A 13,089-nucleotide genomic window follows, 5' to 3' on the forward strand; every position below is an offset into this window, starting at 1 on the left:
CCAAGAGGTGTTCAATAACTCATTGATGAAGTGTGTACCTCTCTTGCTAATTATCTCAATAGGTAAGCCATATCTACTGAAGACAAACTCATAAAGAAATTTGGTAGTTATGCGAGCATCATTCTTTTGAGTTGCCTTAACTTCTACCCATTTCATCAGAGATAATCCATTGCAACAATAATGTATTGCACTTGGGTGCGATATGCAAGAGGCTTTATAGGTCCAACAAAGTCTATGCCCCATTTGGAAAACACTCGTGCCCCCATCATAGGTCTTAGGTTCCTGGTGGTATAGTTGCTTTCTACACTATTTAGTCACGTCGACTAGCATAAGATACATGAAAATCCATGTTATGCTCTGACTTTCGATGCCAAGTTGATTGCTTGAGCATATAAAGGCTTGATTTCCTTTGCTAAAACTGCTTTATCAGTCATGCTAACCTTCACTGTTTTGGAGCCTTTCTTAAGAGAAATTTCATCCTTCTCCCAGTCTTGCTTAAGTTTTGCTGTGCGGAACCAAGGTCTCCCCAATAACATTGGGTAAGCTCCTCGTGTGTCTTCCAATTTTAAGACCACAAAATTTACTTGGAATGACAAACCAGAAATCAGTACCTCTTGGTGTCGTAACATCCCGATAGGCTGGACCTTCCTCTGATCCGCCTCTGATCCGCCATCCGCACTTGAAAAGGAGCTGGTTACAACTCCATCTGCTTCAATTTTAGAAACTCCCCTTCAGGTAAGATGTTCACTCCGGAGCCTCCATCTAATAAAACCTTAGTAAAGTCCTTCCCCTGAAACTTCAAATTTATGGTAGGAACTCTCCAATCCACATCTCCAGGTGACATGTTGCATACTTCTACCTCTAATGCTTCTGGCCTCTTCCTTGCAGTTATCACTTTGTCTTTAAATATTCAAACTATGTTGAGCAATTGATCCAAAGTGATATTTAAAGGAGTATATAGCAATTCTTCAAAGAGTGAAACTGAACCAACCTCATCCTTCTTCTTTTCATCTTCCCAAGCTACTTGTTTCTTCTTCTGCATCTTCTTCAACTGTTTCAATGACTGCTCTCGGACATCCTTTTGTTCCTCCCAATCCAATGGAGACTTCAACTTCTGAGATCTAGTTACTGCCATCACCTCAACATTATCTTCTTTCTCTGCACAATTGGAACAGTCACATGCCATTTGCATTGCTGACACTGATTTCTCTTGTAAATACTTCCTTCCTTCACTCCCTGGGATATCCGATGGTGGCGGACTCACCACAGGCTGAATTTTTGTTAACACAAGGTTAACCTGTGGAGCAGGATTCTCTTCCTGTCTAGGCTGTTGGTGTGGAGCCTGATTTTGATTATCATACTCATTCCAATTATTCCTCCATTCATTCTGCCAAGGAACTCTTCCTCTTCCTCTATTCCATTGTCTGTTTGGAGGTCTCCATTGATTTCTGTAATCCTGACTTGGAGGATACCAATTTTGATTTCCTCTCTGTTGGACTTCTGGGGCAACTTCTACCACTGCTGCCTGAGTCTCCTGTCTTTGCTTCTGAGTCCGATCTGGAACTGGACCTCTATACCGTGGATTATACCAATAGTTTGATGTTAGATGATCATCCCTCTCACAAACATGACAGTGAGGTTTATCAGATGATGAAATCCCCATGTCTTTTATCTTTTGGGCTACTAACTTATCCAATTCCTGAGTCCCTTTGTCTTGCTTCTTTCTCTTTGTCTTGCTCTTTTCCTCCTCTTTTTTCTTCTTCTTGTCTTTCTTCCTCTTTGTCTTTTTTTGCTTCTTTTTAGATTTCTTTTTCTTTGATTTGCTCTTTTCATCATCACAGCTATCTGAATCTGAATCTAAATCCTCAGAATCATCCGAATCAGAATCCGACTCGGACTCTGAATCACTGTCTGAATCACTGTCGGAGTCATCCTTCAATGTACCATATCTCTTCTCCACTCTAGCAGCTGTTTCTACTAGATCATCCATTCCTACAGCCACATCCACACTGGCTACTGTAAACCTTATGGTTTTCCTCAAACCCTTCAAAAAGTATCCAGCTAACATTTCTGGGGATGGTCTTTCTGCCACCTCCAATCTATTAACTAACTGGGTAAATTTCTGAGCATAATCTTGCACCAACATCTTCTTCTATTCAATTCTCTTTATCTTGCGCAACACATCATTCAGTGTCTTTTCCTTTCCGAACCTAGCCAAAAATGCTCCCTTCAAATCATTGTATGTTGCAAAGTGATTTGGGGCAAAATGGCTAAACCATTCAATAGCTTTTCCTCCAAAAGTAGCCTCGAACTGATGAATCTTGTCAGCATCACCATATACTCCAGCCAATCCGCTAGCCTGCCAAGCTGCTTCAAATTCAGCAACATGACAATCGAGGTCCTTCTTTTCCGACCCCTTGAACTTTTCGAACTTGACTTTGAGATCAGCGATTGCCCCTCGATGTGCCATTCCGAGTGCTGTTGGAACTACCCTAGGTTTAGGTTTTCTTTTTAGCAGAGAGGATCAAACTGTAACCGCTTTCTTGAAATCAATGGTCGTACAGCAGCAACACCCACCAATTGAGCAACACCCCTTGCCCAGTCCTCCGCCGGTGTTCTTGCGGACTGTCCTCCTAATAACTGACTTGAATCATTATCCTCTGAATCATTTTCTTGCTGTCCACCTTTGGACCGTGATCTTGTGAAATAAACCCTAGAAGCCCTTCTGCTTTCTTCACTCATGCATTCCGTGCATCACCTTAAGCTTCAAGAATGCCTTGATAAAAACAAATACTCATAATGAGCATTCAGGACATACTGTAAACCCCTAGACATGATTCTCCTTCTACCTATCAACTCCCTAGATATGATTCTCCTTCCGCCTATCAAATCCCAAACCTCATGAATCCAGACCTTCTTCCTGATGATGGAGATAATATCTCTAGGAAGGTTAGAGAAATTCTGATTAAAGAATATTTCTGCATAAGCATTTACTTCCTCCTCATCTGTTACCCAATTTCGGAAATCATATAACAACCCATCCATATAGAAAAAATCCTCTTATCCCCGAAAAACTCTAGGTTTGTTCCTAATCTACCCTTTTCAAAGTAGAAACCCACAGAATCGCCAGTGTATATTCCTGACTCAAATCAAACTTTTACTAAACCTAATTCGAATTCATAGAAGTAAGACTGAAATCAGAATACACATGTGGATGACAGAAATGAGTCCGAATGCCATTGCAGAGCACAGACGGAACTCCTTAATTCATCATATCCAAAACACAATAGTGCGGCTGATTAAAAGCCCGCATCAGTTACAAGTAGTTATAACCGCATTCCTTCATCGGAATGTCCCAAGACATAATGAAAGTCCGACTAAGGTATTTTGCAAAAAGACTTACAAAAAGGAATTGCTAAACTTGAAAACTAAAACAAAGTAAAGTAATCTATGGTACTGTAAGTAGAGCCCTAACACTTGACTCACTAGCCAATTGAAATGTGGCTGGTGCATTGGTTAAACCAAATGGCATGACTCTATATGCAAAGATGCCCCACTCAGTTGCAAATGTTGATCCTTTGGGCCTATGGAAACTTGGTTATAACCTGACAATCCATCTAAGAAGCCATAAGCTTCTTTTCCAGCAACTCTTTCTATTACATGGTATGTAATAGGTAGAGGATAGTTATCACGAATAGTAGCAGCGTTTACTTTTTTGAGATTTATGCAGACTCAGAGTTTCTCGTTCTTTTTGGGAACTACCACAATTGGTGAGCCCCAATCTGTGTTTTCAATCTCAGATAAGTTTTGCTTCTTTAAGCTTATCTATCTCTTCCTTTATTCTCTTAGCAAAAGTATCATTGTATGTATAAGGCCTTTGCCTACTAGGTTTTGCATCATCCTTCATGGGAATGGTACGCTGGCATATAGCAAGATCTACACCTTTCAAATCCTTATACGACCAAGCAAACACATCTCGGTACTCCTCAAGCGTTTAAATCAAGAGATCTTTCTCATCAGGACTTAAGTCCGTAGCTATATATGTAGGTCTTAGCTCTTCTCTCTCCTCAAAATCAGGTCTATTTTCTTAGCATCTTCTAGCCCGCTCTCATAAGACTCGTAAGGCTTCTCAAGCTTTTGTATTGGCTATTGCACCATTATTTTCCGTTCTTGGATTGTGTATGTCTTGAAATGAGAAGGCACACTGATCCCATCTTTTTTGTTAGTTTTTGTGTCCATCTCCGTGGTCCACTCTTAACTTCTCATTTTACCTCATTATATTTGGCCTTTCTCTCAATCTTCATCATTGATGCTTTCATAGGCCTTTCAGTTTCGGTTTCCTTTTGATTTGCATTTCGTGTTATCTTTGACTTTTGTGTTTTTTCTTTGTTTTGTGTTTTTTATGCTCCGTAACTTCCTCTTTAACACAATCTTGTGCCTTTACTAGCATCAAAAATTGTCTTTTCTTAGAGATGCACGGCATGTCTTTCTGTTTTTGGCCTTTAGATTGGCCTTGTTTTTGTTTTTGCTCTTGTGTTCGGTTCATTGGTTTGGTTGGTAGTATTTCTACCTTCTTTCTAGCATCAAAAATTGTCTTTTCCTAGAGACGCACGGCATCTCTTTCTGTTTTTGGCCTTTAGATTGGCCTCCCGAGAAAAGACCCAACACGAAGTGATGTACCACATGGTGGCAACAAGCAGTACCTGGTTCGCCCAACACCATCTTGAATGCAATCATTAAGCACTATGTGCTTCTTGCTATACAAACTGGCATGTAGAGACTTGATTAGGAGCCCTTCCAAAAATATGGAAACTGACTTTTCTCGGAAGTTCACCTATACTGGACACCTCAAGATATACTGATATAACCTATTGGTGCAATCCCTATTTGTTTCTTTAGGCTCTTGTTTGAAGTCATAGATCAATGTACTTATGCTATGGCTTATGCCCATTTTGACAAAGGCCCCGACAAAGTTCTTTTCCAAAGCTTCAAAATCTGTAAAAGTGTGCGGATCCAGAGTTCAGAACCAAGATAGGGCTTTTCCTTCTAGTGTAAATCCACACCCTTCGACTAAGTATGAAGATCAAAGACCTCTTTTGCCCTGGCCACTTGCCTAAATGAAGCCAAATGATTGTATGGATCACCCGACCCACTAAACTTTTTGACCCATTTTTGGAAGTTGGATCCATCCGACATTTATCCCCACGACCACTATCCAATTATGATCTTTTTCATTTGTGGGGAGTAAAATCTTATAGAACATCTTCTCAAAATGTGCCCAAGGGCTAGGGCAAGCACTTACATCAAGGCGCATCCACCATTTGTAGGCTTTACCTTTAAGTGGTGTTAGACTAGCCCCTCGAGGGCATGGATGGAATCTAACGTACATCATAATGCATGTAAGTCACTCCACTTTTGTAAGAAAGTGCGACGGCACCTTTGTTATGGTCGCATTCTTCTCCTCACAACACAGGCAGCTTCATGTTCTTTAACATATTAATAACCTCTAGTGAACTAAGAGAACCAGAGGTTTTGGCACCTTGAGTATTCACTATAGATGATATGGCTCTAGAAACACCATGATCTGTGAGAGGTGTTCCCAAGATGTCCCCGAAGCTTGGTTACAGGCAAAAGCTGCTACGAGAGATCGAACATCGTAGGCATGTCCTCACTCAAAGTAGCAAAATTCTCTTCTAGTGTCGACATACAAGTCACTAGAGAGCCAAATTCCATCATGTCAACTAAAACATGTGGATAAGGATTTTCATCATATTGTTCATGCTATACTTGTCATGATGAGGACATCGTGTAAATATTGAAATTGAGAGAGAGTACAGTGCACTCAAAAATTGAGAGATATGTTAGAGTAGCCAAGCCGAGTCATCTACACCATCATGCATGTGTTCCATGTTGATTGGGATTTTCAAAGACCGGATTTTTACAAAATGAGAGCATAGCCTCCCCACATTTTTTTTCTCACTAGTTGATACCCTCCATAGAATTTTGGCACTACATGGCACCAATACGGTGGCCTATTGTTAGCAGTGTCAAGTGGCCAAGTGGGATGGGTCTTGCTTCTCTCCCAATGCAACCATCTATAGTGAACATGTTTACCAAGCATGGTGCTAGGCAGATTTGTGGATAGATATGTATACCAAATGTGGAGATTCTAAGAATTCTATCTCTTAGGATGCACTGAACGTGGGATATGCACAAGAAGGTCAAGCCATGAAAGCACTAGGTGCTTGGGCATCCTTCCAAGGAAATAGCCTATGTGGGCAACTTGAAAGCTTGTGTCACAATAAGAGTCGTGGGTAACAAGGGAAACAATCCATGGCTAGATTGCAAGGAAGATGTTGTGGCAAAGTGACATTGTGCTAATCCTATAGTGGAGATGTATGTCAAGTATGGATCTCTCTCAAATGGCATTGTGCAAAAGGACTCCTTTCTTGGAATGTTGTCTCTTAGTGCAGAGAGTGCAAAGGATGTCAAGCTTCTACAAGCTCTAAGTTGCTTTGCACTAATAGAGCATGAGGGCATCCTTCTATATGGTGCCACTTACACTTATATCTTGAAAGATTGTGCTACCATGAGCACCATAGGATTGGCTAGCAAAGGGAAACAAACCCATGGCGAGATTGCAAGGTAGGGTTCTCCATTGTACGACACTATGCTAGCCAATGTGCTCTAGTGGTGATATATGCCAAGCATGGTGCTACTCCCAAGGTGCGACAAGGGGGGCTGGATGGGTAACCTTTTACCCTGGGTGGGACCCCACCTAGGGGCCCCCCTTTTTAGGCTCTTTTAAGACCTCTTCTTAAAAAACTTTCAAGGGTGGTAGGGCACCCACCCCCCTCCCCCCTTTTGTGCTTCATGATTGCACCCTCCTGACCCATGTGCCACGCGTTCCTTCCTCTTATCTACTGCATGTGGCCCGGTGACCAAGCCCTTCCCCTACACCCATGTGTGACTACACCACTGCCCCCCACCCTTGCAAAGAGGTGTACGACCATGTCAAACCCCCCCCCCCCCAACACTTTCTACATACGTGTTGAAAACCCTATCCCCCCCCTCTCATTTACGTGCAAATGGCAAGTGAATATTGCAACCTCTCCCTTCCATGAGCTAACATGTGGCTAGCAATAGTGCATTATCTTAGACATGCTAGGCTTCTTTACAGATGAATGCAAGAGCCACTCTCTCTCTCTCTCATTCTCTCACTACACACCACTCTCTCACTACACACCACTCACACACACACACACACACACATACACACTCTCTCTCACACACACATACACACTCTCTCACATTCTCTCTCTTCCTACATACACATGCACTCTACTCTCTCTCATACTCACACACACACCCTCATGCTCAAGCACCTATACACAATTACACACACATCAACATATCATGCACATAAATGAGGATGGCGGATGACGGGGAGACAATTATAAGGCCAAACAAGCACACCTACATCATAACAGTACACATGTAAGACAATGGCAATGTGCACTCATGTGTAGAATGGTAGTGAGGATGCAAACATAGCATTGCTGAATGATGCACCCACCCTCTCTCATGCTCATATGAATGCACACTCACACACATCACAAGAGTGAATATAACAAGCATGGCAACCCACACCCAAGCACATTCTCATGAGTACTTTTCAGTGTGGGAACGATGGCAGTACCAGCACACCCACTCCCAGCAATTACGCACATGTGTCCATGTACATAAATGTAAAAGCATAGCATTCCATGAATGGCATGACACACGATATCTATAGAGAAGATTTGTGACATAGCACTTGACACATTTAATGAGTTTCTGAGTGGTGGGCATGCATTTTCATTAGCGGCAATGATGAGAGCAATTTTGGAGTGCAGCGAATGACAAGAGAATTCACCCCAACCTACTCATCACCTTTGTGTAAAACAACCATGCCCTTTTTCGTAATTTACCTTCTCCCTAGCCACCTCACCTTATCCTCCCACCTCATCCTTTGAATCTTCTCACCCACATGCTAATTGAAAACTCTACACACTTATACACTCATCCCCCACTACCCACTTTTACCCCCCATTTTCCTCATGTTTTGGGGACTCACACTCTTCATGCTCTCATGCTTACCTCAAGACATATCTATGTTGGATGTGGGGGGGTCAAACACGATTGGTACTCACGGTTTGGTAGATATGCCTAATTTTTTGAAACTTTCTGCATGTGTGCATACCTTAGAAAGGCACATTAGCAATATGAATGCAAATCTCACAAATTTGAGCACTTTATTTCATAGTTCTGTGCAAAATTTTCCTTCAAATGGGTCAGGTGGTGCTTCTAATGGCCGCGAGATAGGCATCCCCCATAACCACCGTGATGGCCGCGCGGCGCTGGAATGACGGAGATCACAACTGGGATCCTCCTCCCTGGGTGTGTTGGAAAAAAAAAACTGGTTTTCCCTTAAGAAATTTAAGATCCCAACCAGCTAGCTTTGATCTTTGCGGGTTTTTTCAAGGATAGCCTTGATCTTTGCCGGTTTTGAAAATTCTAGCCACTGTTTGGCAAAAACCTTTTTCCCAGCTCGTAAAAATAAGGGCTTTGAAAAAGACAACCGGTATTTTGTGTTAAATTTAGTGGTTTTACGGGTAATATACACTAAAACTAATGAATTTCAGCCCTTAAACGTAAAGGCATGGTTAATATTCAGCCAGTTTTTGTGAAATCCAGCCAGTAAAATTACATGTAAATGTCGGTTTTGTCGAGCACTGATTCTATCAAAGACGGTTCTTTTATGAAACTGCTAAGTTCTAACGGTTCTTTTATGACACTGCTAAGTTCTAAGTAGTAGTGACTCGTGAAGGATCCTGCTTTCAAAGCTAACAGTGCCTGCAGGACCCTGAAAGTTGGACTTTTCCATGGTTACGTATTGCAATTTGCAACGACGACAGGGACGCTAATTCATTGAATACCTACTCAAAAGCTTTGCAGGTACCTTGTCACTTGTGTGTTTGCGCGCGCGCGTGTGTGTGTGTGTGTGAGAGGGAGAGAGAGAGCGCGAGAGAGAAAGAGCGCCGAAAGATCTGTTTCCTGTCGCAGGTTGGAGATCATGAGTAAGGCTGCTCAGCAATGGCAGAGGTTCCTCTTCTATCAGCACCACCTCGTTGCCTTAAGTCCCCTCAATCGAGACCTGCAGCTGCTGGACGTCCTGGTGAAGAAAGGAAGCCATGGCTTGCCGGTTATAGGAGATCGTGGCCCGAAGATCGTGAGAATCGGATCTGTACTGAGCCTGCGGAGCCACGATGACAACCCAGATTGGGAGGAATGGGCCAAGCATGCCAAGGATCGTTTGTGGAGGCTGCAACAGAACGAAGATTTCGTAGAAAATGATGAGCTCTTCTCTACGGGTTCCATTGGAGATTACGAATCTGATACAGAATTTGCATCCAGCATTCACTTGGCCTTGTCTTCTTTTGTGGGGATTGCGGGCAACAGAGCCAAATCTTGGTCTGCCTCAGCTCTGAATGTAACTTACGCAAAGTTTACTGAAGACTCAGCAAAGAACCTCTTCTACGCCGATCCCGTGGCGCTTTGGAAACCGGATTTGCAAAGAATCAAGCTAGAGCAGCCAAGCATCAGGTGCGCATTGAAATTTTCTTTTACACGGACTACTCCATCAGCGCACAAGAAGTTTTTGGGCATTTTCTCATGTGGCATATAGACCCCCCTTTCCCATATGTTTCTCTACACACAGTGCTTAACATCGTAAGCTTATGCAGATGAGCCTCTGCAGACCTAGCTAGGTGCGGGGCCAGCAGCCCCTATCTATGCCTTGCCTGCAGAAGCTCATGATGTTGTTGTAATCCACAAAGTGCGAATTGTATGCTATGCCGTCAAGTAGTCCGCATTTGTTGAGCTAAATTATCTGCATGCAGTCTGATTTGATGTAATATCAAACAATGTGCATGGACATCTCTTTTGCAATTTACTACGAGAGGAGGCATCATTAGAATGTTATCTAGGGTCATCAAGCAGCCTGCACTTCGGATTGACGTATGTATGCTGGGCAATTCCAATGGCAGGAGTGATGGGACATTGGACTTATGGGTGGTGAAGGAAATTCAGTATGCCAAGAAGATTAAGATCAGTGCCAGCAGCGATTTTGGGGCACATGGTGGAGTGGATCTTGCATCTGTGGCAGGCATACCCATACCTCTTCCTGGGGGTACACTGTAGGTGGACGCCAAGGTTGAGAAGGCTAAGGATGGAGCTACAGTAGATGTGAAAGGGCAAAAGGTGCCCTTTGCATTCAAAGCCATACGCCTTGTTTACGAGGAGAACGGAAATTTGATTGCTAAGCATTCAGATCTGGGTACCAGAAGGCCTCGTATAATGATAAAAGTGGACCCCTCCATCTTTTTCAATGCAGATAAGGATCCAATTTACCATATGGGGGGTATCTTCGCCCAATTAGCTCCTGTTGAAGGAGATGATGAAGAAGACGGCATGCAATTGCTTGATGTGGTCACCAATGATGAAAAAGAGGGTGTACAATTGCTTGAGGTGGAGCCTACAAAGGCACAATGATGCATCCGATCTATTATGCATGGCACATATGTTCATCTCCATCGTCTTCTCTGCCTACATTTTGACATACTGTGAAATATATATGTACTATCCTTTGGAGATTTAGATCCATTGTTAAACCATGTATCCTATCTATTATGGATGGCACATATGTTCATCTCCATCGTCTTCTCATCCTAATAAGATGTCACTTCACTCGCAAAAGTCTTATCTCTACAACATCTCTCGATGAATTGTTTGATTCAACAAATGCTTTTGCAAACTCAAATTTGGGCGCTACGCGAGAACATATGTTATCATAGAACTTCATGCTCAACCGTTTGGTTATGTCAACGTTACATGAGTTACATGAAGTCCATTGCAGCCATGTGCTTATTTACTTCATGAAATTACAACATTTCCTTTAATGGATTAAGTTCTACAAGTTGCAAATGAACAAATATTTAAAATCACCACAATCAATCTTTAGCTTAAAAAAGCTATCATATATAATGGAGCCATGCCATTAATGAAATGTCCTCAAATATGCAACAATTACTAGTCAATTTTTAAATCATTCCCTTATTTCATTATTGTTTCCCATATCATTTTAATGTCTTCCTTGTTAACTCGTGCACTCCTAAGATTTATTTTAGGCATGTTGTCTTATGAGTGTCATTCTACTTCGTGGGCATAGCATAGTTTGCTCCCTTTTCAAGTGTATGTGAATGCAAATTTCAAACTCTCATTTTCATTGTGAAGAACATTCGACAAAAATATCCATGGATTAAAAGTGTACTTAGAAATTCATGCCTTGAAGGTTTTATGGAACATAACCACAGGTCACAATCTTGAAGAGTCTCTAATTGTCTCAAGTTATGGATCAACTAATGATTGTGTTAGCAGATCACTATGATAGACGATGTAGCATAGATCGTGAGCACTAATATAAAAATATCAATGCTAGAGGGAAGTGACCCGATTAGTGCATGGAGGCTACATAGGCTTGTCAAGCTCCACAGAATCTTTAGACAATCACAAGAGTGCACTAACATAGTATGAAACAAGAATCTACAACTCATAAAGAGCACATTGTCAGTCTTATCTATGCTAACAAATGCGGATGTTTCAATGAGAAAACATACTCCAATTACAACTAAATTTATTCACCATAATCTCAAGACACTAGAGAACAACATCAAGCACTCAGATTTCAAAATCAAGCAAGTTCAAGATCGCAATTCTAGGCTCGCCAAGGTAGAAAAATAGAGTTTTATGGTTTGCATTCACACTAGTAGGAACATGAGGTAACACTTCCTTATCACATTAGCATGCAAATAAACATTGATTTAAGCACTTTATCATGCGATTAGACTCTAATCACGAAGTTTTAGTGGACAAAAATCAATCAAATTGGACATTAATCAATACACAAGCTTGCAGTGCAGAGAATAATCATGATTGATTAAAGATGCAATGGCAATGCAAGAGAAGCTCTTAGAGCTTAAGAGAATCTTGCACAAAAGGCTATGGTTTTGCAGCTCTCCCTTATCCATGCTTTAGAAGTGAATTGTCAAAAGACCCTAAGAAATTACAAAAATTGGCTTTTATACTTCTCTCTAGGTTGTGGGTTCAAATCTCTTACAGCTTGGAAGCTCTTGGACCCTTTAATTACATGAATTTCATATTGTACAAGGGTGGGTGTGCGAGATAAGCCTTTGGCTTAAAGAATTTATTTCCTATAAATACAATAATTTCGCTCTTCTTCATTTCTCCTGCTCCCGTAGCCACAAACTTTTGCCCACCGCAACACTCCCCCCAACCCATTTGGTGGCCATCCCTTGGCACCATCAAAGCTGGCTCAAGGTTGAATGGTGTAGAGCTCTGTTGAATCTGTGAATGCACTCTTGGATTTCTAGTGATTGTACCACATCTTATAAGGGCATCTCTACCTTCATCATCATAATTGCAACCAATCTACTCTATGGCTATTGATTGAGGTGGGCTTTTTACTTCAAAAAATCCTATATATAGAATGCTTCTTCGAATGCTACTAGTAGGAAGTGGACTTGCAAAAAGATCACCCGCACATATAGGCCCATAAGGACCTTGCATGACGGGGCCAATTGCAAATTCTAGCATAACCCACATCTATCCCTTCGAAGAACCACATCTAGGTGTGTGTCTCTTCCATCTTGTTCAATTCTTCTATTGTTGTGATAATCATTTTGGCAATTTTTACCGTCATGCAGCAGATGAGATCTAGGACACCTTTAAAGAGCTTTATGATCCCATTTAATGTTGTTAGCATATACATTTTCCCTATGGTGGTGGTGGTAGCTCGGGGTAGTTTAACCATGTACCTCTTTGTATGCTCTACAGCCACTCAAATGTGTCCCAGTTCTTTCATCTTTTGATGGGATAGAAGGTGGGATATATCCTGATTTCTTACGGGGCTAAGAGATAATGGATCCGATTTCTTGGCCTTGTCTCTAGCCATCTTTTATGCCAGGTTGG

At 41.8% G+C, this 13,089-nt stretch overlaps 1 protein-coding gene across 3 annotated transcripts; it reads left to right on the forward strand.

Annotated features, from left to right (window-relative positions):
• Positions 1-8,857: 8,857 nt before the first annotated feature.
• On the forward strand, positions 8,858-10,797 carry LOC147625522 (uncharacterized). 3 transcript variants are annotated; one of them, XM_086817019.1, is made up of 3 exons: positions 8,858-8,997; positions 9,106-9,645; positions 10,089-10,797. In XM_086817019.1, the coding sequence occupies exons 2-3, from the start codon at positions 9,116-9,118 to the stop codon at positions 10,240-10,242; spliced, it is 684 nt and encodes a 227-aa protein (XP_086673145.1). In that variant the 5' UTR covers positions 8,858-8,997; positions 9,106-9,115; the 3' UTR covers positions 10,243-10,797. The 3 variants fall into 3 exon arrangements, with proteins under 3 accessions (XP_086673145.1, XP_086673144.1, XP_086673146.1); XM_086817018.1 differs by lacking the exon at positions 8,858-8,997 and having other exon boundaries at positions 9,013-9,645; positions 10,089-10,754; XM_086817020.1 differs by lacking the exons at positions 8,858-8,997; positions 10,089-10,797 and adding an exon at positions 9,942-10,069 and having other exon boundaries at positions 9,013-9,645.
• The last annotated feature ends 2,292 nt before the right edge of the window (positions 10,798-13,089 follow it).

Source organism: Cibotium barometz, chromosome 23 (genome assembly GCF_041138505.1).
Source record: "Cibotium barometz isolate CiBa-2024 chromosome 23, ASM4113850v1, whole genome shotgun sequence".
NCBI classification, from domain to species: domain Eukaryota; kingdom Viridiplantae; phylum Streptophyta; class Polypodiopsida; order Cyatheales; family Cibotiaceae; genus Cibotium; species Cibotium barometz.